Here is a 27,485-nt window from a genome sequence, read left to right as displayed (position 1 = left end):
TGGAAAACCCTGCAAGGGGCAGCCCACCTTGCCCCAGTGCCCCAGAGACAGGAGCATGCCAGGCAGCTCCCTACCCTCACTCCGCTCCTCCCCCGCTTCCCTTTGGGATGGGGCTCCCCACTTTGTTTGTACCACCACCACCACCCCCCCCCCGCCTCCCTCCCCTCTAAGTTTCTCTGCTCTGCTCCTGGGCTGGGGGGAAGGAGAGAGGGGGTGGGGGGAGGTTTTTTCCCACAATGCTTTGTGGGGACGTTGACAAGTGGATCCAAGATGGCGTAGAAAGTAATGACAGGTAAGTCAGGACTTCCCTCTTCCCCTCCCGTGGGGGCCGCGGGTGGGGGGGCCCGGCCTGGGAGAGCCCCGGGGAGGGGATCGGGGCCCCCCCGAGGCCCAGCCGCCCCCCGGGGGCTCGGGCCGAGGCAGCTGGCCGGGCTGGAGGCTGAGAAGCGCCGGCTGGAGAGGGCCCTGTGTCTGCGGAGGGGCCTGCAGCAGCAGCAGCTCAGGGGCTGTTTACAACCAGCCTCAGCCTGAGCCCGGGGGGCTGCTGAGCTGCCCCCCCTGGGCGAGACACCCGGGGGAGAGAGACACCGCCCCAGGCCGGGCAGAGCTGGCAGATGCCTCCCACACAATTGGCTCCCCCCCAACCCCCAGGTCAGGGGTTTCTTCAGGGGGTGGGGTTGGGCGGTGTGTGTGTGGGGTCTCTGTGGTTTTTACACCGGGTGGGGTGAGGTGGGGGAGTTGCTGACTCCAGGGAAGAAAAGGAGTGATTAAAAAAAATTTTTTTTAGGGTTTATTGAGGAGTAAAAAAAAAAAAAGTTAGATTTTAACAACTGCCTTAAAAATGAATCCCCAGCTGAGCGAGGTCTTGGTAAACTTGCATTTTTGATTGTTACACGGGGGCTGTCCCAAGGTAAGGCAATGTGAAGTGAGGAGACTTAACCCAAAAAATCCCTCTGAGATCACCGTTTATGCACTGAAAATCTTGTGGAAGCTGAAAAGTGGAAAGGTCTTATTGAATACCTCCCCCCTGCCCAACCCCCAGACAAAGCCTTAACAACTCTTTTAGGGCGGAAACCTGCAAACGGAGACACCAGTCCTGGCTAGGATTACTCCCATGAGTGACATTCTCTGCATTTCAGTGTTGGAAGGACCAGGTTCTTGTAGTAATTTTCATACCTATGAGAAGTTGGTTGGTCTGAATATATCAGAGTTGATCAAGCTGTGGTAGTTTTGAATGAAAGGAGATTTTAAAAGTCATTGACACAAGACCAAATAAATTCCTTCTTTTTACTGGGTGAAAACACACTCTTACAAACTGTCCTTTAATATGAATTGCAAAATGAATGAGGATTTGTCATATAAGCATTATTGTTTTTCAGAGGGGCAGTCCCAGCTTGGGTGATTTTGAAGAGGGAGATTTAAAATAATGAGTAAAATGTAACATAACTGCAATCTGATTGAAAAAACAGGGGAAAAAATCAGTCATGAGATTTAGAACTGCTTTCCAATTAATGACCCAAATAGGAGATTTGCATTCATCATGGCTGGTCAAGCTGGCATATTGTGAATAGGAGGGTACTTTCATCGTTTTTCTGCACCTCCAAAATAGCATCATTGAAATAGCGAAAAAAATAAAATAACAATCCTTTGTTGAAGGAACAGACGCTTTGGAAAAAAACAATTAAAAAAATGATCACAACATGAGTCAACTTGTCAAGTTCACATCATTGTTTTCCCTCATGGGATGATTGGAAGAAGTGAGATTTACAGTAATATTTATAAATTGTAAAATCTTATTGAAACAATTAGTTGTAAGATGGACACCTGCTTAAAAAATTAAGCACAACTTGAGTGAAAAGTCAGTAGGTCTGAAAACATCAGAGCTAGTTTTGATGGGAGAATTTGAGTGTGAGGTAGTAATTCCTCCAACCTCCAGAGAAGGCAGGAGATTTTAAATGTTAAATTGAAACAAACTAGGAAAAATCCTACAGGCAGCGAGTGAGCGCTACTTTGTAAAAATGCTTTCAGGTTAATGAAGACTGAAGGATTCTCCCTGTAGATGAATGAGACTGTGGCAGGCCTGATTTTCACTGCATAAAATTGTTAGGGGCAGGGGATGTATTCAGTTTTCTGTGTCTCAACTTTACTCTAGTCCACAGAATTGTATTCCTTTATTGTTATGCAAAGGAGCAGCCAGAATGCATGCAATGTATTCTATTTTCATTTTATTATGTTAATACAATGTTAAACTTTGAGTTCAGGAAAAATAAACGAGGAGCTGTTACCTCCCCAAATGAGATGTATAATGTAAATTTTATTCCCAGTCGTCCCCCTTAATTCTTATTGTATGAACATATGTTACTTTCAATGAGCTAGATTAATTGGTGGAAAAAAAATCAGTATTTTAGAGCTGAGATTTGAAAGGCTGTAGAAGTTTATATTTTATTTGTTCTGGTGACTAAAGGTTAAAGTGAGATATGCAACCAGCACATTAATCCACATTTTATTTGCAGGGACTCCTGCCCCTGTGTGGAGTCCCATTGACTGCAGAGGGGCTCTTCATGGGCATATGGGTCCATGTTAGCAGCTGTGATTGCCGGATCAGGGCCTTCATTTGTAATGAATTTTTTTCTGTTTCGGGTTTAGAGACACAGAGAAAAATTTCCATCTCAGTGTAAAATAAAAATATATGTAACAGTAGATAAGAGTTTTTGGGGAGGGTGTGAGGCCTGGTGGGTCAAGCACTGAATCTGATTGGGATTGGTGACTGTGGGCAAGTTGGTTCACCCCTGTACCTTCTCATTTCGTTCATCTGTAAAATGAGGATAATGATACTGACCTCCTTTGTAAACAGCCTTGAATTCTATGGATGAAAAACACTATATCAGAGCTAGGTATAATTATTTTTGTTTTTTGCATCTGTTAATATGATAGTTTGATGAAAGATTTCCTCCGACACAGATAATTATTTTGCTTGCTTAAATTCCCCTTGCAATTTTAGTTCAATATTTTCCTCACTTCCAGTGTGTGTGTTTTAAAGCAGTTTTGTGCTATCATTCTGCATTAGTTACTGCATTTCATCCTACAGGTGGCTTCACTTTAGTAGTGACTGACCCGGTCCCTGCGTATAACTTGGTATGTCAGTTTAAGGCCTCTGGTCCTTGTGCCCTTGTGGAGCTCTTTCATTGAGGTCAGTAGTATCCATATAGATCTGATTGCAGGAGTGAGGTCTAAATTAGCAAAGAGTTTTGGGATGACATACTGTATGCTTTGTGTCCCAGATCCTGCCCCCCAGCCTAAGTAGGGAGAGCCAGGGGAGCCTGCTTGCTGAATGAGTGGCAAGGTGTGGAGCTGCTTTGTGGCTACTACTGCAGCCTCAGGGTTGGAATATCTTGTGCAGCTGGTGTGCTCCCCTTCTTGGAGCAGGGGGATGGTAGGAAATGGCTGGTGGATAGATGTACAGTAGATCAAGAAACCATGGATTTTAATGAATCTCTGTGCATCGAGCCCTGATTTGGTCCCTAAAATCTACTTAGAGCCCCTGGTGCGAGGGGCATTTAGCCTGAGGAGCCCTTATCAGGGTTGTCTTCTTGGAACAGCATCACACTGTTCCACTTCAACCAAAGTCCTCCAACTGCTTAGTACGGAGGAGGAAATGGCAGCAGGATTTTTGTTACAGATCTCTTCTCCCGCTCATCTATCAGGGTTGTGCGTTTATTTTTATTTATTATTTGTGTTGTGGAAGTACCTCAAGGCCAGGACCCCATTGTGCTAAAAGCACTGAGCAATATTTTATTCTATTTTTTCCCTTTAAATTTAGAAATTGTATCATGGATTAGGGATTATCAGAACAAATAAACTATTTTTTTTTTGCTTCCTATTTGTTTTACCATTTCTTTTACCATTTTTTTAGCAACCCTTGTGCGATAGTAAGGGCTCCTCTTAAAAGTCCTAGCCTTATCTAGGAGACTGTATATAGGAAAATAGTATGTGTATATTCCAGTGTCTTCATTCCAGATGTCAAGTAAAGGGAGTTAGGTACTCATCCTTTTTTCCAAAGAAAAAGAGGAAGCGAACACTAAAACAGAAATTGCCATTTGAAAAGTTTATATAGGACATACTTTTGAATAAAAAACCAGACAGTGCTTAAGACAGTTCCTGGTTAAAACTTCCAGTGAAAAACAGGACAACTTTTTCTCTTCTCTCCATGTGTTGCTTCCAGTAGACTTCGTTCAGCATCTGAGCCCTTTTCCTAATCTTTCTGGCAAAAAAACCCCCCTCCTATAGACAGTGATGTTTTCTGCAAAGTCAGATTGCTGTCTGGAAACACAGACTGGCATGTAGTGATTTTGTTATGGTGGTGGTGCTATATAATGCAAATACCTTGTGCAAAAATAAATCTTTCATATTGTGCTTTCCTCCCTTCCCCACATAAGTGCTTTACAAAGTGAGATCCAAACTATACAGGGATAATTTGTTCCGCCACGGAAGTGTACTCCTTTCAGGAGTCAAACGCTGAAAACTGCATGCTAAGTTAGGAAAGGTGGTAAAGAATACAGTATCCAGTTGAAACTGCATGGGGAATTTAAGCATGCAGAATGTAATTACCTACATTGAAATTTGTCTTCTTGTTGCCTTTCCACTGCAATGGTAAGTTAGAATGTCTGGCTTAGCTACAGTGGATATAATGCCTTGGCTACGTGTTTCTCTGTTTGTGGCATGCTCAAGGCTTCTGTGGGCAGTCACAATGTCATCTACAGCAACTCTCAGTTTTTTACCTCATGTTTTTTCCCTTTGTGCCCAAACAATCACATTGCAAGTTCATGATGTGAAAGCCAGACTCTAGGCAAAGGCAACAGCAAGCCCAAGGCCCTTAGTTTTTCATGAAGGCCATTTTACAAGTCTTGAGATGATCCGTTCCACAACTGAAAGTCCTCATTTATTGCCAATGCCCCATCCCATTTATCAGGGGGCAGTGAGCTACCAAATTTTCTGACTGGTGTGGTGTGTGTTGAATCTTTGTCAGATTAGAGTAAAAGTAACACCACACGTTACCAGAAAGGAGAATTGGTATTAATCGTAAACCGTCTTTCTTGTCCAAGAAGCAATAGCCCCAGTATGTATCACAGCTGCTGAGTCACTAGAAAAGTGGTTGCAGTGATATTATGTATTGAGACACTATTACAATCCCCTGCCTGGTTTGTTTCTGTTGTGTGGCCTCAGGAAATACCTCTGGTATCAAGAATGGCCAGATATAGGTGGATGTTTTGTAATCTTTGGATTATATATTGGCTGGGGACTACATCTCGTGAGCTATCCTCGTTTAATCAATGGCAGGACTAATGCTTCTGAGAGCTCTAGTGAGTTAACTAGAAGGTTAAGAAGAATAACAAGACAGGAGATCTGAATTTGTATATTTTGGAGTTATAGGAGTTAGGTGAAAGTTAGGATCCACTGCCTCTGGAGCAGCATTTGGCTTGTTCCAAGCTGGCCTTGTGCCAGTAGAGTAAGTGTTATTCAGAAATGGTGGCAATGCTTTTCAGCTTCTCTATCATATTGTGCTGAGTTTGTGTAGCAAGATTTTTGTATAGCTACACATTCTAAAAATATTTCAGAATAGCAGCCATGTTAGTCTGTATCCGCAAAAAAGAACAGGAGTACTTGTGGCACCTTAGAGACTAACAAATTTATTTGAGCATAAGCTTTCATGGGCTACAGCTCACTTCATCCGATGCATAGAACGGAACATATAGTAAGAAGATATATATACACACACATACAGAGAACATGAGAGCTGGCAGGTGCGGGGCTACCACTTCGACCGAGGGCTGGATCACCACACTCAGCTCCAGTCCTACCTTACCACCGGCTTCCAGGCCACCAGCTTCAGGCAGGCCATGCAGGAGATCAACAGGGTGATCGTGGTGAAGCTGGAGCCGCTGGGCGAGGAGGAGACCTGCACCAACCTGAACTCCTGCCGCTGGCAGCCCTTGGGCTGCACCATCTTCCTGGGCTTCACCTCCAACCTCATCAGCTCGGGCATCTGTGAGACCATCTGCTACTTGATGCAGCACAACATGGTGGATGTGCTGGTGACCACAGCAGGCGGCGTGGAAGAGGATCTCATCAAATGCTTGGCACCTACCTAAGTGGGAGTGTTCAGCCTGCGGGAGAAGGAGCTTCGGCAGAGTGGGATAAATGGGATCAGGAACCTGCTGGTGCCCAGTGACAACTACTGCAAGTTCGAAGACTGGCTCATGCCCATCTTGGACCAGATGGTCGCTGAGCAGAACATGGAGGGTGTGAAATGGACCCCGTCCAAGATAATCGCACAGCTGGGCAAGGAAATAAACAACTCTGAATCGGTCTATTACTGGGCACAGAAGAACAACATCCCAGTGCTGAGCCTGGCCCTGATGGATGGATTCCTGGGGGACATGATCTTCTTCCACCGTTCTCTGTATGTATATATATATCTTCTTCTTATAAAAAATATTGTTTACCACTGACATTTAAAGTTATACTGCTTAGAACTTTGGGACATCCATGTTACAAACTGAGACCTATTGTATAGTAGAAAGGAAATAAGTAACTCTGCAGAAGTTGGAGACTGCTGCTCTTGAGAATCTGCATTGTCACAGTAGCAGAAGTGTTTAATATAAGGTTAATTTGCTGGCAAAGTATACACTGCTTTAGCAAACCAAAAAAGTAACGTAACTTTGTGGACTAAAATATGGAGGCCCTCACAATAAAAAGTAGAGTTATTTTGGCACCTTATAGTGACCAAGAAGATGCACAAGTAAGAGGTATTTATTCATACAGTATTCTAATTTCTTGTGTGGTTATTTTATTTTCTCCTAGGGTACCTTTGTAAAAAAAGGCAATATACTTCTCCAAAGGAATGTTCCCTCCCTAGAGCTCATCTAAATTCCTAACCGACTAGTGGGATTCCCAACTATTCTTAGAGAGTCGGAAGATAACATCCAGCAAATAACTTTTTAGCCTCTGAGCTTGTGCCATCTCACGTCAAGCAAAATCAGTTTTTCTTACTGCTTAGAAGGGAGACTTCCAAGGAAAATCCTAGAGTTGCTTAGGAGATTGGCAATTCAGGGGCTGTGCTTCTCAGTCAATACTGAAGTGGCATCCTAGGATAGCATTGTGTGTGTGATATTATTGGAGGTGCTGTTTTGGTTATAGAGGTTTGTGTTTATAGGATTGGGGCACTTTGGCCAACTCCTACAGCACTCTCCTGTAGGATGGTGAAGGACAGTCAACGTGGCTTCTGAATAAGTGAGTGACTTCAGTTTTGCTAGCCTTAGGCTAGGTAGACACACACTCTCTCTTTTTCTAGGTCTTGCCAGAATTGTTCAGTTTAGCCATATCAAGTCCTTAATCCTTCTCCTAGATTAAGTCTAGAAGTAGGAAGAAAATGAGAGAAATGTTCCTAAACTTTAAAAAGATTTTTTTAAGTTTGTTTTTAGAGTTTGGGGTTTTAAATTCAAGACTGAAGGAAAATCCTGTGTCTGTGTTCATTTTAAAAGAGAATAAATAGAGTAAATGCTCTTGGGGAAACTTACATGGCAAGACTTATATTAGCCTGGGCCCTGGAGTGTTGCTCCTAGGAATTACTGTTTGAAGGAAAGTTGTAGAGGCCCCAACATCTGTATTTATAGGCGAGGCAAGTTCTGCAGAACACTGCCCCTTCTGGTAACCCATGTTTGTTCATGCCTTTGGGTATTTTGTTACTACTAAAGCAGTGATTTATAGGAAATAGGGGAATGGCTATAAAAGCCCGATCCAGATCTAATAGGGATAATATGGTTAAGCTCATGAGGTTTGAAAACAACTCCCACAACCAAACACTGGTTTCTAAAACTGTAGCATTTCAAACCCCCTCTTATAAAAAGGATTTTCCAAGTTTGTGATAATGATACTGATGATTTTTAATTACAGTGGTTGGTTCCTGCTGTGAATTTCAAAAGAGCAAAAGTCCCACACGATCGAAGGTATCATCTTTTTTGGAAAAAAGATGTCTAGAGTGTTTCTGTGACCTGTACTATTATTTTGTGCAGTCTTATTGTAGCTGTGTTGGTCCCAGGATATTAGAGAGACAAGGCTGGGGGTGAGGTAATATCTGTGTGGCTTGAAAACTTGTCTCTCTCACCAACAGAAGTTGGTCCAATAAATGATATTATCTCACCTACCTTGTCTGTACTGTTATTTTATTTATTAATTCTATTGTGGTAGCACCTAGGGGCCCCAATCAGGGCCCCGTTGTGCAAGACATGTACAAACACAGAACAACAAGATGATCCCTGTTCCAAAGAGCTCACAGATGAAGTATAATTCAGGAATGAATGGGTTTATGTCCATTATAATAATGCAATGAAGACCCAAACCTACCTTGAGTTGTGACACAACTTTCTGGTTTATTTCTAAATTACTTGTCTTTTCAATCTGTGAACTTATGCACTGTTAACTGATAGTTAATGTCAAGATTTTGTTTTCTTTTGCCTCTGGGATGGATTGAAATAGTGAAGCCTGTTGCATGTATCCAACAGAAATATAAACTTAGGGCTTTGTTTCTTTTCTCCAGCTGTGCAGCCATGACTTGTTTCTGTAGATGAAGCCTGGCCTTGTTCAAAGATCAATGTCGTGGTCTTCAGCTAGGGCTCTTAGGATATGTCTACACCAGTGGTTTTCAACCTGCGGTCTGTGGAGCCCTAGAGATCTGCAGACTGTCCAAGATTTCAAAGGGGATCTAGAGCTCCATTTGAAATTTTTTAGAGGTCCACAAATGAAAAAAGGTTCAAAACAACTAGTTTACATGATAACTGGGAGCAAGCCTCCCAGGCTGGGTAGACAAACTTATGGTTCCTGTGAAGACTCTAGCTACTCACTGGCGCTTAGATCCAAGTGATTGGATGGGCTTAAGAGCCCAGGCTGCTGCCCAAGCTGCAACACCCATGCTGCTGTTTTTAGTGTGCTGGCTTGAGCAGAGCTAGCTTGAGTCTGCCTCCACAGGCTGGGAGGCACATGCCAAACTGCCGTGTAGCCATAGTCTTAGGCTACGTCTAGAGTACAGCTGGTATCGACTGTCTGAGATCGATCCACTGGTGATTGATTTAGTGGGTCTAGTGAAGACCTGCCAAATTGACAGCAGATCGCTCTCCAGTTGACCCCTGTACTTTGTCCCCGACAAGAAGAGTAAAGTAAGTTGAAGGGAGAATTTCTCCCGTAGATCCCGTGGTAACTCTACCTAAGGTACGTTGACTCCAGCTATTTTATTCACGTAGCTGGAATTGCGTAGCGTAGGTCGACTTACCACGGTAATGTAGGAATAGCCTCAGTCATGTGGTTTGCAAGACTGGGACATGTCAAAAGTGGAAAATGTTCTTGTATGAAAATGAAAATTTAACATTTCAGGACAAATTGTTCTGGCAGCGTGACAGTAGGACTGCATCACTGAGACTTGGAACCACTGAGTTGTCGGGAAATAGAATTTCTCATGCGTTGCCCAGAAAGGGATATAACGGGACAAATAATTTCTTTTAAAAAGAATTTTACTGCAGAAACTTGAGAGAGTTGTGATGTGAGCATGGGACCATGAGCTAGAAATTCCTGAGTCTAAGGCTATGTCTACACTTAATTCACTGCAGTGCTTCAGTGTAGACACTCACTACAGCAATGGGAGTAGTTAGTCCATCTCCTTGAGAGGCGCTAGCTAGAAGAATTCTTCTGTCAACTTAGTACTGTCTATATTGGGGGTTAGGTCAGCTTAACTACGTCACTTATGGGTGTGTGATTTTTCACACCCCAAGCGATATAGCTGGGTCGACCTAACTTTTTAGTGTAGACCTGGCCTAATTGTGTAGACCTGGCCTAATTAAGACTAAATGCTCTCTGAAGATAAAGTGCTAAGTATAATATTTAAAGCATTATGAGATATGTTTGTAGCATATCTGTTGTCTTTGAATCTGTGAAATGTGTTTTTTAAACAGTCCACGTAGACCCCTACATCTACAAAGGAATGCTTGGAGGCCTTGCTCAATTACTGCAACTGATATTAATTAGAGTGACATGAGTAAACCCCATGCATCGCTTTGAAAGTATAGGGGACAGATATTGGATCGTAGCCGAGATCCAGAAGTACTTGTGCCCACAGCAGATGCTTTGGAAAAAATAATTTTGGCAATGTCTGAGAACCCAGCACTGGATGGTATTGGTAAATGAAAGTTTACTGTGCAACTATGGGATTACCAGGATTCTCCAGTACTATAATTAAATTTTATATTTCACTGGTGCCCAGAGATGCCGATCAGGGTCCTATTGTGCCAGGAGCTGTTCAGATACCTAGTAAGAACTATTATTATTCTTAAGGTTAAGATTTAGTCATGGGCATTTTTAGTAAAAGTCATGGACAGGTCACGGACAATAAATAAAAATTCAGGGGCCCTGACCTGTCCATGACTTGTACTGTAAATAGCCCTGACGAAATCTTTGGCGTTCTGGAGGGTTCCAAGAGTGCAGCTGCTGCTCTGGAGGGGGCCTCCAGCGCTTCTGCTGGTGCTGGGCGGGGGGCTCTGGGGCACCCGCTGGTCCTGGGGGGGGGTGGGGGGCTCTGCGGCGCCCGCTGGTGCTGGGGGGGACTCCTGGGTGCCCGCTGGTGCTTGGGGGAGAGGGGTGGCACAGGATCGCTGCTGCTGGCAGGGGAGAGCCCCGCTGGCCTGGGACCGCCAGTGCTGGTGCCGGCGGGGGGTGGCGCAGGACTCCCACAGCTCTGGTGGGGGGCAGCCCAGGCTTGGGTGGTCCAGGGGTCAGTCACAGCTGCCGGCTGCAGAAGTCATGGAGGTCCCGGAAAGTCCTGGAATCCTAGATTTAATTATATGATCATTGGTGAATTTAAAGTCCTAGATTTAATTATATGATCATTGGTGAATCTTTCTATTAAGATATAGTCCACACCATGGAAACGTTTGAGAACATCTATTTGAGACTGAGTGATAAGAACACGTAACTGTACAGGATACAGGCTACTGCAGTTTAACGGAGGGACTGAGCTATTATGAACAATTGTTTTATGCCTAGAAGGAGATTTTCTTTAAAGAAGCTGAAAGAATTGTAGATGAGGCTGGTAATACTGCCCATTATTAAGGTAGCCTGACACTTCCTGTGATAAAACTCTGGTTTTGATTGCTTATTATTTTGCCAAACTTTAGCCATTTGGGCTGAAATTTTCTGACAGGCTTCATAAAAAAACAAAAAACAATTCATCCAAAACTGTTTAGTCATTTCCAAGAACAAGGTTAGGGGTAAAATACATTATGTTAAAAATTCAGGCATCCTTTTCATTGAGAAATTCTAGCACTTCCCCTGCCTTGGATCAGGGACTTGGGGTTAGGGGGAGGGGAGGAATGGGCTTTGTTTCAGGGATGTGTATTTTGTCATTTCATAAAAATCTGTCCAAATTTGGTGAAAATAAAAGACTTCGAAAAATTCCCAAATATTCTGTCCACACTGTGCATGCTGCAGATGGGCTAAGCAGGACTTTCTCTGCAATTGCAGCTCTGGTCTGCTGTGTGCTGTCCTGGGTTCAGGGCACCTGAACTGAGAGCAGGAGACTTTCTCCTGTGCTCTCTGTGCCCCCCATGCTGGACCCTAGGAGTGTGGAGGAAGAAGCCACCTGAGCTGAATGCAGAGAGGACAAGAAATGGATCCTCAGAGTGGGTGGGGGGAGTAGACTGAAGTCTGGGGGTGGGAGAGATGGCCTGGAGGCTAGTGTGCGGGAGAGGGAAATTGAAAGTGGGAGTTTGGATGGGGAGGAGACTGGGTCGGAGAACCAGTGGGGCAGGGTGCCGGGAGGGACCATCGATCTGACGAAGCTGGGGTACAGTAGAAGATCTGGTACTGGTAGGGCACAGAGACTGGAACAAGGATTCGGTTGGAAGTGGGAGAACATTGAGATTGAATGAGGTGGGAGACTGGAACTCGAGAAATGTGGACAGGGAGGAGGGTGAATGGAGGCCAGAGCGCGGGAGAGAGACAGATTGGATGAAGAACAGGGAATTGATGGGAGTAACGGAACAGCTGGGCATGGAGACTGGGAGTGGAGGGCGGAAGACTGGGATGGAGAGTCCAGAGGGGTCAGACTAGGACTGGCTAGGTGAGGAGAATAACATTGCAATGAGAAGCCTGAGCAGTGGAGACTGGGACTGACTAAGTGAGGAGAGTAGGCTCAGGATGAGGAGCCAGGAGTAGGGAAAAGAGAGGACTGGGCCAACGACAGGTTGGAGAGGGCAGAGTGGATGGGTCATATTTAGGGCACAAAAGTCTGTGTCCACTAGAGCACACTCCCCCCATTGCCTAGAATAGAACCCAAGATCCCTGAGTCTCACCATTCCTCTGGTGTCAGCAGTTGTCTGTGAAACACACTGGAATAGTGCATCATCCTCTCATGCTGCTCTACATAAAGGATGATGACCTACTGCTGCTGTCCGTTACCCTGTTAGCTCAAAAACAACAAGGAGTCTGGTGGCACCTTAAAGACTAACAGATTTATTTGGGCATAAGCTTTTGTGGGTAAAAACTCCACTTCTTCAGAAGGTGCCCCCGGACTACTTGTTGTTTTTTTGGATACAGATTGACACAGCTACCCCCTGATGGAAATCTGTTAGCTCAAGTGGCAGAGGTCTGTGTGATGGAACTAAAGGTTCCAACTCTATTTGCTGATGAATTGGTTTCAATATGATGCTGTGTGATGGAATTTCTGTTTTTCTCTTTAAAAAATCTGGGAAATTATACACAGGAAAAACCTGTTAAAAGAACATTATTAAGGTTGCAGAGTTATGCGTTCAAAAGTTAGGAAATGCCTCAGTTAAGGTTATGTGAGCAACCTTAATTCAGCTCCCTTGTACACATGTATTATGATACAGTTGTTAATTACATGATTATATACTATTTTTTCCAAAGGACCCCTGCCTCATTCAATGCACAGGATGGACCTGGCTCTGGGGATGAATCAGGGTTGTATACAGAAGGAGGCTGTTATCTGTAGGACCATTGCCTGATTTGTTGCAGAAGTTGGAAAATGTGTGTAATGAATGAAATAGGAGATGGCAAGATGAGAAAGGGTGGTCTCATGAGTAAAGCAGTTGAATGCTGCCCTGGAGAACTGGATTCTATCCCTGCCTCTGCCACAGAGTTCCCATGTGATGCTGGGCAAGTGACTTAACCTAACTTTTCATAGGTGGTCTCTACTAGTATGGCTTGGGGCCACACATTGAACAATGAGGGGAAAACACAATATTGAATTGATGCTCAGTGAATGTGCACTGTCCGTTATGTGCACTGAATGAGGTAGGGTCCCGTGGAAGAAGTAATATGTGATCATGTCATTAGACTGTATCATAATGCTGCATACAAGGAGGTGAATTAAGACTGTACAGGCAATTCTGGCGCACGCACATTCTCTCTCTCTCTCTTTATGGACAGCCTTGAACAAATGGATCACTTGAAAGGCTGTAGATCAAGAAATTAGTGATGGAGTTGTGATGGATGAGGCAGTTAAACCTATACATTGTGCAAGTAATTTTCGAATTCTATGCCGGAGGTCTCAATTTGCTCAACAGATACCTTGTTAAAGGCTGCTGACATGCCACAGCTAAATCAGTTGGACAATTCCCTTGACTAGGAGTTGTCAGTGTAAATTGGGTAGAGGTTTGGAGGCGATAACACTTGCAATTTAAATAAGGGATAACAATCCTAGGGGGCCACTAGCTGAAGGTAATTGAAAGGTCTTGAAATCGTCTTTCTTTTTTTCCTTATTCATTTTCTCCACATATAATGTCACTGCCAGTGTCAGTGCAGACTATCCTCTCTCTCTCCCACTGATTCCAAAGTAAAAACAAAAGGAATCAGTAAACAAAATAAAAGCTTATGGGTATCTGTATTGAAATCTGTCTCAGCATGTTATAAAGTCTTATTTACCATATGTAATGTCTGTAGAGTTCAAAGGCTCCAGGAGTTGGGGTCAGGTCTTTCCTTAATATAAAATATCATCCCATTTTTATTATTGTTGATTTGTGGAGGATAAACCCTGCTTAAAGCATCCAAGGACTGGCTACCACCCGTCCATTTGGAAGCTGGGTCCCAGTCCTGGAGCCCTTATTCAGTAGATGTGAATGGACTACTCACCTGAGTAAAGATTGACCACTTGCCCTTTTGATTGGCTGTCCTCTCTTTGGCCTTTCTTCTAGGTGGAAGGACAATACAAATGCTTACTCAGTGAGTGGCTTTAAGTTAAAAGATGTGGTGTTTTTGGAGCACTCTACCTCTTTATGTTCCTTCTCCTAAGATCTAGTCACCTTTCTCATAGGCCATGTAGCTGAAGTTCTGAAGTGCCGCTGTGCTATAGTCAACCCTAGACATAAGTTTTCTTCTTGCTCTAGACCAGGGGTGGGCAAACTTTTTGGCCCGAGGGCCACATCGAGGTATGAAACTGTATGGAGGGCCGGGTAGGGAAGGCTGTGCCTTCCCTAACAGCCTGCCCCCCCCAACTTCCCGCTCCCTGACTGCCCCCCTTAGACCTCCCCTGCTCCTTGTCCCCTGATCGCCCCCTCCTGGGACCCCCCACCCCAACCGCCCCCCCGGGACCCCACCCCTTATTTAACCTCCTGTTCCTCCCCTGTCCCCCCCTCCCAGAACCTCTGCCCTATCCAAGCGCCCCCTGTTCCCCGTCCCCTGAGCCTCTGCCCCATCCAACTGCCCCCCGGGACTCCCTGCCCCTTATCCAATCCCCCAGCACCGGTCTCGGCCCCCTTACCATGCTGCTCAGAGCTGCACTTCTGGCAGCTGCGCCGCCCGGCCGGAGCCAGACACACTGCTGCGCTGCCCTGCAGGAGCGCGCAGCCCCGCCACCCAGAGTGCTGCCCACGCGGCGGTGTGGCTGCGGGGGAGGGGCCGGGAGCTAGCCTCCCAGGCCAGGAGCTCAGGGTCTGGGCAGGACGGTCCCGCCGGCTGTAGTTTGCCCACTTCTGGTCTAGACTGATTTCAGATTTCACATCAGTTTTGAACATAGGGCCATTTTGTCTGCAATTGCACAACGTTATAAAAGGAGTACTTGTGGCACCTTAGAGACTAACAAATTTATTTGAGCATAAGCTTTTGTGAGCTACAGCTCACTTCATCGGATGCATTCAGTGGAATGCGCTGTATTTTCCATTGAATGCATCCGATGAAGTGAGCTGTAGCTCACGAAAGCTTATGCTCAAATAAATTTGTTAGTCTCTAAGGTGCCACAAGTCCACCTTTTCTTTTTGCGAATACAGACTAACACGGCTGCTACTATGAAACCTGTCATTATAAATGGAGTAATTCATCTCTTTCTAGAAAATGGGTTAGACTGTCAGCTGTTTGGGGTAGGGAGTTAGCCTTTGTAGTGTTCTGTGTCGTGCATAGCACGCTTCTGAGCGCTGCCATAAATAATATTACTGCAGTAGCCTTATGACCAGCGTGCGAATGCCAGAGATATGTGCTACTATGCTTTTGAGGAAGACCGACGCAACCTTTAATTTTTCCCTTTTACTTCCATCCCACACATCTGGGAGGTAGCATTCTTTTTGCAATCTAGTTCATAATTCTTTTGCATTGATGTCATTATCTACTCTCATGTTATTAAGTATTGGTTTGTGGACGTATGATTGTTCATGGTACAACTATCAGGCTGAGCTGGGAGTGCAACAGGAAAGTAGAATTCTTTGCCTGCAAAGAGCTTTGTTTTCTTTTCTCGTGATGTGCAACTTTATTTTGCAGTTCTTAGCTGGAACAACACTCTTTGGTGGTTTGACTTATTTTCTTAAATATATAGGCAAAAGTAAATAAGTTTTTATTATTATTATAGATAAGAAAAAGAAATAAGTAACAATAATAATTTTGACTAATCTAAAGGAGTTGAGTGGCAACTTGGAGTTACAGTCATATAGCCTCATCCAGAGTTGTGAGTGAGCCTTAAAATTGGGTCAGTAGAAACTTAGGAGTCTATTATAGTTTTGTAATATATATATTTTAGTTACTATATAAGATGATATAGCTGTTGGTATGCATATTATTCCATATTTTATTAAAATAACATTCTCTGATTTATGCTGGCTCTTTGCTAAGTGTTGACAGTTAAACACTGATGAGTCATGGTTTTGTGTGTGTAAAATGTTGATGCAATCACAGACACAGTGAGATGGTAGTTAACAGGTTGTTTGTATGTAACATTATTTTTTCCGTGTAGTGTCGTAGTCTGTTTTATTTATTCCAGTTTATAAAATGCACCAGAGCTCTAGATGCATGTGTAAATGAAAAAAACAAGCACCACATTCACTGGTAATTTGAAAAAAAAATCTAGAAAATATTCAAGTCACAGGGGCCTTGTCCTTATCTGCTATCCGACTTCCATCCTTCTCCCAATGAAAAATTTACCACAAGCCCCTTAGCTGATTTTTAAGGTCTTCTGCTATGAGTAGTTCACATTCCATTTTCACCAGCGATAATAAATTGTATAAGCTCATGGTCTTACTTGGAATTCTTGAGATTCACCATGTGTAGTGCTAGGCACATGGTAAAGTGAATGTATATTTACTATTTCATATGCTTTCTCCCTAATTTGTCTTAGTATTGAATGTCTTTTAATTAGAATCATTACTCACAGTTTTGAAACCTCTGATTTGTAAAGACTGTGTGGTTGTATTGAGTTTTATATAATTACGTAGTTTTTATGATGAGCATCAGGATCAATAAAGTTATTGATTGCTGCTGATGGGAAATTTTATGGCCAAATCCTGCGGTCTTTACCCTGACAAAACTCCAAATAAAGTCAGTAATTGACATGAAATGAAAGTTTTGTCTGAGTAAAGATTGCAGGATTTGGTCCTTATTCATTAATAGTATTTCTCCCAATGTTTAGACATTTAATAAAATCCATTTAGTAACTTCTTTTTATTTAATGTTTTAGACTGCAATATTTTGGTACCAACCCTTCTCCATTGGTAGTGTTCTGGTCTTTAATCTTGAATTTCCTTTCTGCTGCCAGCTTATTTTCTCACTCTTAAATGATTTAAACGTAGATTTTTGTGTTTAAGTCATTATAGATCTGTGATCCGTACCTATTTAAAAGGTAGACAAAAACAGCTTTCATGCTAAATCAGCCACTCACTTAGCTCTAATAATTAGGTACTCTAAGTGAAATCTAGTAATAATCATAATAAAAGAAACCTCCATTGGGCTTTTGTTGTCTCTTTAAAATAATTGCCAAGAAGCCATCTTTACTTGATGCTTTACCTATATTTGATAAGAAAATGTCTTTAAACTCTATGCTCCCTAGATAGTTCTGCCACAATGGTGTCCAGCCTTCTCAGCCTGAGGGCCAAACAAATTATTTCATAAAGGGCAAGGAGGCACAATTGACTATTTCCCTAAACTCAGGCCACTCAAGTTCTATCCTGCTCTTCCTGTGGCTCTGACAGCTTGGCAGAGAAGCAGACAATTGAGCAGGCAGAGCTGCCTTCTCCCTCTATCCCTTCTGCTGCAATGCAGCAGGCTGTCAGCAGGGGTGCGCTGCTGAGTAGCTCTAAAGGGAAGGGACAAGAGCTGCTAACAGTGCTTGTGGCTCGGAGCAGAGGTGTTCTGGGGGGCAGTTGGGGAGGCCATGCCTGCTGTTTCCTCTGCCTAACGATGGGTCTGATTCAGAACTCCTCAGTTTAAAAATTTCAGGGTGTGGCTGAGGGAACTCATTTTCAATTTGTAATCAACTACATGTTTTTTTTTTTTTTTAACACATTGCTCTGCAGGGCCAGAGGTTGGACATCACTGCTCTGTTATTAATCTTCGACTTTAATGCTTGTTAAAATATGCAAATATTTACTGAATTGCCTACTTTGTAAATGGGCATACAAGACCTTGGTCCTAATCCTTGTGCCATTGCAGTTAGAAGGATCGGGCCACATCATCTGTTGGTTGACTAGGTAGATAGTGATCTGTCTGTCTGGATTCTCTACAGTTGGTTGAGAACGTACCTGCATCTGTTTGCCTTAGCTGGTTAGCTGTCAGCTTGTCTGCTTTATCATAGGCTTTGGCTCCATAAAATACACCATTAAGCTGTGATGTGTAGTGGTGCACACTCATGGGCTGAACTTCTTCCAAAATACTAAACTTGTAGTTCAGTTCTGCTGTCTCTCCTCCTCCACTTAATTTTGGTTTGTTGTTGGACCAACTATCCAGCCATGATGTAATTCTTCAAAAGCCTCTTGTGTGCCAAAAAAAGATGGCATTTACATTAGAATAAATGAGCTAGATGATTTTGTTGTTTATAGCTCTTCCTTCTTTTCCTACTGCTTTAAAAACACTGAGGCTGGAAATGCTTTATTGGGGGTGGAGGACCAGACCAACGCCCCTCCCAAAACTTGGAGGAATGGATTATTAGGTAAATTTGCCCCTGCTAAAGTGCCTTCTCCAGAAGGTGCTGGAGGAGGAGCTAAAAGACCTCTTCAATTTCTTGAATCATCCAAGGGAAGAACTACCTAAACTCTTGCCTGTGTGGTATTTAGTCTTCTATTATCACATAGATTGTAGTGTCAAACCATACCCTAAGACTGCATAAAACATAGTTAAAATGTTGATGCTTTATTACAATTGCTAAATTTAAAATAATTATATAAATGTGCACTTCCATGTGAGGGTCTCAAAGCACTTTTTGGCACAGCTGGGAATAAACTTCATATCCTCTGACTCCTAATTCTGTGCTACACTGTGCCTACTCATAGGATAAATTAGAAATTATATTGTTGTATTTGAATTGTATGGAAAAAAAAACCTTTGAGGAACTGAAAATCAAAATTTCCATTAACAACTGCCTCCTTCCCATGCCCATACAAATATTTATTATTCTTGCCTGTTGGTCTGTGGGGCGCTCTGGTACCAAAATAGGCAAGTTCTGAAAGATGTATGACCTTAAATGTCTACATGCCCTGGAGTGTATGTGGATGGAATTGAATGAGCAGAATTTGTCAATATGAGTATGTGAATTATGAATGACAAAATGAAATTAGTCTTTGTTTCCTGGTTAAATTTGTCAGTTTCCATACTTTGCCCAAGTATCAGCATGCTTTCTTAAGATTAAATTCAATTAATAAATTACCCTTCTGAGGCTCCCTACCTATTTCTGTGTTCTGTAGATCTTCTGTGTCCATAATCAGCATTCTGCATTGATGCCCCCTTGAATGCAGAGCCTGTGACTCAGTTAGCCCAATAGATGTACAGTCCAACCAAAACTCTGGGTTAGGTAAAGCTCAGTTATGGCCCCTCAGATACTCTCAAAGGATAAGTGTTAACCCAAAGAAATTGTATGGCCTCTTCAGCATGAAAGGCCACTGCTCAGGGTGTGGAACTTGACTCCCTTTCAGGCCAGCTGATTCAACAAGAATTCAGCCGTCCAGTAGAAGATAATTTATAAATACAATTTTTTTTCTTTTACAAGGTGCCAACTTGTGAAAAGTGGCAGAGCCAGTTGGTAGGTGGTGAGCTTAATTTCCAGAATATTTTTAACCTTGATGCATGGCTGTTCAGTGACCATAGTGGTCCCTGGGAGTAAAATTATCTCAAAGCTGGAATAACTGTTCTGTGTTGTAACATGTTGTGGGAGAAGGGTTAAACAACCTACCTTCTGAAGAAACTATATGCCTATCAGTTATAAGTATATTACCGCCTCCTACCCTAGGGCAGTTAAAGTAAGGTCTGGAGCATATACAGCTCTCTTAGGCTGCTGAGACAAAAACATCAAACAGTAAAGAGCTTTAATGAGACAATTGTCCTAGGAGTTTTGTTTATATGATGGTGGTGGAGAAGGAATTAGGAAATCAAAAGTGCCATGGAGGAAGTGAAATCCTCTTTTTGCAGCCCTGGAGTGGGATAATGTAATTTAAATTTTTGAGTCTTTCAGAGAACCAGCTTTCCTTCATTTGTGGTTCCTCCAAGGAATTACTGGTTCCTAATACTGGAGCAACTCCCAGGGCTGTGAAATTTACTATGGGCAAAAACATGAGTGAAGTGAACATTGCAGGCTATAGTAGATCTAATTTTCTATTCCATCTGCTAATTGGGGTTCCACAGCTTGGAGCCAAATACTGGAAACTAAATATATGTATATACATATGTGTGTGTATATATATTGCAAGCCAGTGATTGCTGGTGGAATCAACCAATCAAGTGTGGAACCCATTTTCATTCCTTTCACATTATGGATACATGAGAACTGGGTGTGCACTGTACAAAAGCACTTGCAAACTTTCATGTGAACAAAATCTGTGAATCTGCTTAGATTTTGTGAACATTTGCAAAATTTGGCTTGTGAGAATGTTTGTGGAAAGAAAACATTTGAGTTGACAACCTGGCCCCAGTGAAGTAAATGGCAAAACTCCTATTGGCTTCATGGGGCTGGGATTTCATCCTTTCTGAATACTGGGATATGAATTGCCAGACTGGAAGTATTCATGTAGCCATCTTGAAAGCTCTTTGATTTTGTAAGTCATTCAGTCAGGGACTGGAAACAGTAGTATGTGACATAAGTGGCCACTTACACAGCAGGAATAGTGTGTTAGGATAGTCAAACTTGGATGCTTGCATATGTGCCTCAATTACTTTTAAGTTTTAAATAAGGATCAAATGATTTTTTTAATCATAGTTACTGACTTTTATAAAACTGCAAGTCCGCCTTCCAAAATAGTAATGAAAATGTATACTTGTTGAATATCAGAAGAGTAACCATGTTAGTTTGTAGCCACAGTCTTTAAGGTGCCACTGGACTCTTTGTTATACTTGTTGAAGACTCAGTCCTGCAAACATCTGGGTAACTTTGACATCAGTGGAATTACTCAGGTGAATAAGGTTACTCGTGTGCTTAAGAGCACAAAATCTATTGCTTGTCCTTACCATGACAATGATAATGAAAACATGAATGATATTTTACTCCCATCAGCAAAAGGTAAAGCTCTAGGTGGGTGAGTGAGAGTAGAATTGGGAAGATCACTGTTAAGTCAGAAGGTAAAGTTATAGTCTTTCATCAGGATAAAGGCAGAAAACACAAAATTACTTTTCTCTATCTTTGTGACATATGTATTACACACACAGCCATCTCTAACATGTCAAAACAAGATGGGTTCAGTCAAAATTGTTCTGACAAGTCTTTAAACATTGTTTGTACATTCATTTGCCTTGTGATTCTGAAAATTAAATTAAGAGTGATACAAGACAAACAGAGGATTACACCATGCTGCTGTAAAACATTGAACATTTCTTCTTTACAGTTGTACTGCTTAAGCATTGGCTGTGAAAGAGCATGTGGTAATGGGTGAAAAGGCACAGTGGATTACTTCAATGGGAAAGGCATGCTCTTATCTATTTGAGCTTTAGACTTGTTGGAATTCAGGCACCTTAGATTGATAAAGACCTAGAAAGATCAAACATAATGAGGATTTCTAATAGTGAATTATTTAGATGTCCTAGAGATGGAAATTATTTTAAAATATCACAAAAGCTGATTTTATATCTATAAGATATATACATAGTCTCATAAGAATATGAGATAATTTATTTTAGGAAAATTTGCCAAAGGTGATCTGCTTGCTAAAAAGAAAATGAGAAACTGCATCATTCCCTGCTTCATCTATCAAAACAAATTCTTGTCAAGTCCATTTTAAACTAAAATAGCTGTCCTGAACTTGTGAAATATATTTAAATGTTTGGTCTTGGGAGGGATGATATTGTAAAGGGGAGTTATTGAAAGGTTTTGTGCTTTGCTGACCAGGTATATTTTTGGCAGATAATCCTGACCACCTTGGATATAAACTTTATCTCAAACAAAAAATGTCCTTAAATCTTTGAAAGTGAGTTTCAGTGGCATCCAGCTAGCCCCTACCCCTCCTCATTACGCTTTCTTTTCTAAAAGACTACATTTTAAAAAACAAAACTCAAAAGTCCCAAAAAATCAAGATGGCAGCAAGCATAATGCTACCTCGCCTACTTGGGACCTCTGGGCTCTATCTGACATCAATATGAATAGAACATGAGAGAGACTGGAAATGAACAGCAAAGCCACTTAAAATTCTTCCTTATTTACTTTCACCCACTCGCCTGAGACTACATACTTTCAGAGCAAAAGTGCTCCTGGAAAGAGGGGTGGCTTGGAGGAGAGGATTGAAAGTTGAGAGAAAGGACACTTGGTGACTAGGAAGTAGGTTATTCTCAAAGGATAGAGAGTGTCATTAATGAAGGCACAGAGCATTGGGTGAGTAATCATTCAGTAAGGTACTTAGGCACATGCCTAATTTGAAACCAATGGGATTACTCACAGGTTTAAAGTTCAGCATGTGCTTATGTACGCTGATGAATCCTGGCCAAAACTAAGAGCAAGAGGGGAGGTGATAAAAGGAACAGTATGAAGAAATGATTAGGAAGAGTTTAGGGAGTAGGAGGGGGTAAGGTAGGAAACATGAGTGGAGCTGAGTAGATGGGGTGAGATTATGGTGCCTTGAAAGTGAGAACAGAAGGAGGCTTGCCAAGATCTGATCACCAGTATAACATTTATCATCCCCTTGCCCCCTCTTTAGGATTTCTGTCCCTGAGTCATGGCAGACAGAAGACCAGAGAAGTCATGTGAACAAGCATGTGAATCACTTAAACAGCAGGATTATGAAGTGGCTGTGAAGCACTGCACGGAGGCACTCCTTTCCCTGAGCCAGTACCCCCCAGCTCACTTCCCGGAAGCATGCCAGGCTGAAATCGACCGCATAAAAATTGAGAGTCTTCTCTATAGAATTGCTTCTTTTTTACAACTTGTGAGTGCGACTCTTTAATAGTATCAGGTGACCTGGGAAGAAGAATCAAGTGCCTTTTATCTTTCAATGTTTAATTAGACATCAGAACCTTATTATCATTGTCATGTTGCTTGGACATAAAACCCCTCCTTGCAAAAGCAGATGTAAGGCTTCAGTTTTGCAGGGGTCTGTTTACCTGTGTGTACTAGCTTGCAGGATTGGGACCCAAGTGTAGTTTGGATCTGAATAAATGATTGATTAAAGAAACAATAGAAACGTATTTTAACTTTGGTGAAACTTATTCCTGGGTCAGAGATATTCACTAATAATGTACTACATTTTATATATATTAAAGTAACATAAAAACTATGTTAAAAGACAATTAATAAGGTTGCAAAGTCAAGCACTCAAAAGTTAGGAAGTGCCGGAATTAAGGTTGCCCATCTGAATGGGATCTTCAGGGAATTTAGCTGCAAAGCTCTCGCAAGTCTCTACTGAACATGTATGTACAAACTGTGATTTTTCAAGTACAATATGTACCCTGCAGGTTCTGACCACACCATATTAGTGCAAGATTAAGTAAACTGTACAATGCACAGGCAACAGTCTGAATTTTAAGCAAACATGGGAAATAATAGTTTTATATTTCCCTCCGGATGTTATGGCTTCACACAGACACCTCTTCTCTTAAAACATGCATTTAGTTAAAATCCTGGAAAAAGACAACATTCTAAAGGTGAATGTATTAGACCCATGTCTGAAGTTCAAGTTAAACTAATGTACCTTCAACTATATCACATTTTCTACCTTGAAAAATAGAATGTGAAAGAGAAAATGGGTTATTTGACGTTTCAGAGGGAGTTGCTGATTGGCGCAGGAAGTCGTTTATCCCAATTGGAATAATATTGTTTTTAAACCTTTTTTTTCCCCCCCACAGAAAAACTATGGACAAGCAGATGAAGACTGTAGGCATGGTATGCTGATTTATTTATCTATTGTGATTTCTAACAACATGTAATCAGTTCTCTGGATTACAGAACATTCCAAAACAAATATCAAAATATTTGCTTTTTTAATGTCATAAAATTGTCCTACCCAAATTATTGCTTTGGTTTATAATGTAAGTACAACCCCACTGAAATACAGCCACCTCTGCTGTGGAGGGTGGCAGCTGACCATTGGATCGTGAATCCCTCTGATGACCAAGAAGAAGTTGGCAATTTTGCCTGCCTTCCCAGAGGCAAGAATAAATGTTTTATCTGCATTTAGGCCATGATTCAGCAAAGCATGTGCTTGACTTGATGCTTAAATTCATCCCTATTCAGCAAAGCACTTAAGTACATGTGTAGTAAAGCCCATACTTAAAGTTAAATATGTATTCTAGTGCGTTATTGAATTGGAGTCTTACAGAGGAATTAACCATCCGTGCTAAAGTTCTGTTCTTTTATTATGGACCTGATCCAAAACCCAAAACAATCAGATTATTTTCATTGATTTCACTGGGCAGGAAATCAGGCTTTATTAGCACACTCTTGGGAAATAAATTGTACTGTGGGTAGGTCCCACCTTTTGGTGCTCTGACTCTTTAACTAATCTTGAATTGTAATTGAGATTTCCCCCAAGCCCTGATTGAGTTTGAAAGCAATTGTTAAATGGGGACTATGTGATTACTTGTACTATAGATGTATTCGCTTGATGGGATGATTGAGACTTTATCACTTCTGAATATTTTCTGTGTATTCATCATATGCAATGCTGTCCTTAAAACAGTTTGCTATATTTAAAATCCACCTATTGTATCTGCTGCTAGAGCCAGAGATGCATTGTTCTGAACTGGCCTGCACAGTTGTCTTTCCTGACAGTAAATAAAGAGCCAAGAAGAGATATATGGAAGGATGAATAATGGCTAGAGGAGGGAGAAGAGAGAATGCCATTCAATTAATTGTATTTTCATTGACTAATATTCTGAGGATCAAATCTGGGTCATGTTGAAGTCAAATGGAAGATTTGCCATTGATTGTAGTAAGGGTAGGATTTATCCTTGAGACAGCTTTGTGGCTTACACTGGGAGACTATCTTTGTTTCTTCTCAGCATGTATAGCAGATACCTGAATATTTCAAAGGAGCTGTACAGTTAAGAATTGCTAAAAAAATATGCAACAGTAGAGCAGATTAACGCGTATTTTTAATTTAAATAGATCTCTTTTGAAATGCATGGTAGGGAGAAAAAATTAAACAGTGTTCTGGCCATGATGAGCCTTTAAAATCAGACCACTTAAAGGGCTGTTCTAGACAGAAGTCTGGACTAGCATATTACACATACAAATCTTTTTTTTCCTCCAGGTCTTAAAATATGTAATTTTAGAACAGGTTTTTATACCAAAATGATTTTTATAATATATATAAACAGATTTGATTGTCTTGCCCTAATTGATCTTGTCCCAGCAGCTAGCATTTCAAGACAGCTGCAGAGGTTGTCTCAGTGGGTCTGTTTTTTATTACTATTGAAAGGACATTTTAAAATAAAAATTCCATGCGTGTATCAAGGTTTAGGCCTGTCTGCTATAACGGTATCCATTGAAGCATGCACAAACCTTTTTGACAGAAAAAGCTTTATTCAATCTGCAGTTATGACTTTTTATAAGACTTGACATATTGCAGACACCAATGACTTCATTTTGATTTAAAAGGAATGAAATGCATGCTCTAGCATGCACACTAGAAGTATGTATTCTCTAAAAACAGTTGTATTTACTGATGGAAGCACAAGGGCTTACTGTAAGAGTGAATCTCTTAAATAATTCCATAAATATTCAAAGAATTTTGTTAAAAATGAAAAGTTACAAACTGATGGCCTACTGCAACAGAATGCTTTAGCTAAATAACTCCATGCAATTAAATATATAAAATATCTTAATTGAGTATCTAAAGTTTGAGGTGTGTTATCCTAATTATTAACTGTCATACGTCTTAAAACTGAGTTTCTGTAGCTTTGTTTTTCCTTCTGGTTTGGGAAGTAAGTCTCTGTTCTGAAATTGTTGTCAGCAGCCGCGGTGTAATTTGAATGCAGAGAATTATGTTTTGGGCATCTTAAAATCAGGGTTTGGTTGCCATTATATAGTTGAAAACATGTCCTGTCATTTTTGATATAGATGTTCTTTTGGGACTATTCTTTCCTGATATGTTCACATAATTTCCCTTAATGACATGTACACCTATTAAGTGGGAGAATTGATTTGTTTTTTGATAATCTAATTCTGTAGTCCTTGTGCCTGTAAACTTCCCGTTAGCATTAATGGGAGAAACACACATCTAAGAACTGAATAACTGGTGATTGGCAGTAGAAACAGAAATGGTGACATTGACTGCAATAACAACAATGTATGTTTTTGACTGTAACTTTTACAAACAGCCTTCCTACATTATTACAGTTTGCATGCGTCGTTTTACGTAAGGTTTCAGTCTCTTTAAAAGGATCTTTTCTTTCTGGACAGGTAATGCATATAATTAAGTGTTATTACTACTGGGCTGGAGCATTTCTATATCATGAAATAAATGCTTTTACTCTTGCAAATGTCAAGGAAAGTATCTGTTTGGCTAGCTATCTGATCCCACAGTTTACTGGTACAAAGTTTACTGTTACATGAAGCTTTTAAATATCAGGATTAAAGCAATCATTCCTATTGCAGCACGAGTGAATACCAAGTCACCTAGACTATTTCTTTTTAAAGTAGCAAGAATATTAATTTCTTTAGAGCGATTGACCAGTGAAGAGGTTTGGTAAATTTGCAAATTATAAAGTATGCTTTTTGCTAGCGTGAATGGATCCTCAGGAGCATGTTTTTATCACCAAAACTTTGTTGCAGTTTTGACTCTTGGAGGGATGAGGGAGATCCTTTGTATCCTTGTCAAAGAGCTGAAGTAACTGTGCTCTAACTTCAAGGGTGTTGTCACCACCCTTCTGGCTAAAGGATGATGGGTTTGCATCTCCTTCGAGCTCATCTACATAATTTCTTAATTGGTGGGAGATGTCACTGCTAAATGACAGGAGGCATGAGGGCAAAGCCGGTCCAAGCCTTGCCAAATCAGGAAGGGAAAGTTTGAACCTAAGTCTCAGATGACATTTTAGCTTTAAAGGTGAAGGGAAAACTGAGTTGGGTTTAGTTAAGCTTTTACTGTCTTTTGGTGGGGCTAAAAGTAGGTGCTTTGTGTTGCAGTGCTGGGAGAGGGACTGGCCAAGGGAGATGGCTCTTTCCGTGCAGTGCTTTGCTGCATGCATCTTAAAGGGAAGCTACAAATTGTGTCTAAGGTTCTTTCCAAATCACTGATGGGCGAATCATTGGTAAGTGGATCTGATATAATTTACGTAACTTGAAAACTAAATTACTTTTGAATTTTTTTGGTAATTTAGTATCAAACCTTGGTATGGCTCTTTGACCAATAGATAACAATAAAATAGTTCATATGGAAAATCCAGGGATGAATGTATATTAAAATATTCAGATGCTTATATGTAAGCAAGAGCCCAGGTTGTTGCTTAACCAATGTTTCTGAACCAGTACACTTTTTTGCGGATTTCTACTTTTGTTGCAAATCAGTAGAATGTCCAAATTAGTTGTCTGCATCTAATCC

The 27,485-nt window shown here is 41.5% G+C and overlaps 1 protein-coding gene and 1 pseudogene across 4 annotated transcripts in view; both read left to right on the top strand.

Moving 5' to 3' along the window:
* The first annotated feature begins 236 nt into the window (after positions 1-236).
* On the top strand, positions 237-8,045 carry LOC144274905 (deoxyhypusine synthase pseudogene; annotated as a pseudogene).
* The window catches only part of HELZ (helicase with zinc finger), a 151,929-nt gene continuing 124,697 nt past the window's right edge, over positions 254-27,485 (top strand). For 2 of the 4 annotated variants that reach the window (XM_077832976.1, XM_077832975.1), the window contains exons 1-4: positions 254-292; positions 22,647-22,874; positions 23,791-23,827; positions 27,071-27,195. In XM_077832976.1, coding sequence (XP_077689102.1) covers positions 22,665-22,874; positions 23,791-23,827; positions 27,071-27,195 — 372 coding nt within the window. In that variant the 5' untranslated portion in view covers positions 254-292; positions 22,647-22,664. Of the gene's footprint in view, positions 293-22,646; positions 22,875-23,790; positions 23,828-27,070; positions 27,196-27,485 lie in introns of those variants that run through there. The other 2 variants (XM_077832977.1, XM_077832978.1) reach the window with 2 other exon arrangements.

Source organism: Eretmochelys imbricata, chromosome 14, assembly GCF_965152235.1.
Source record: "Eretmochelys imbricata isolate rEreImb1 chromosome 14, rEreImb1.hap1, whole genome shotgun sequence".
Classification (NCBI taxonomy): Eukaryota; Metazoa; Chordata; order Testudines; family Cheloniidae; genus Eretmochelys; species Eretmochelys imbricata.
The sequence above is the reverse complement of the archived record's forward strand: the minus strand, read 5'-3'. Positions and strand labels throughout refer to the sequence as shown.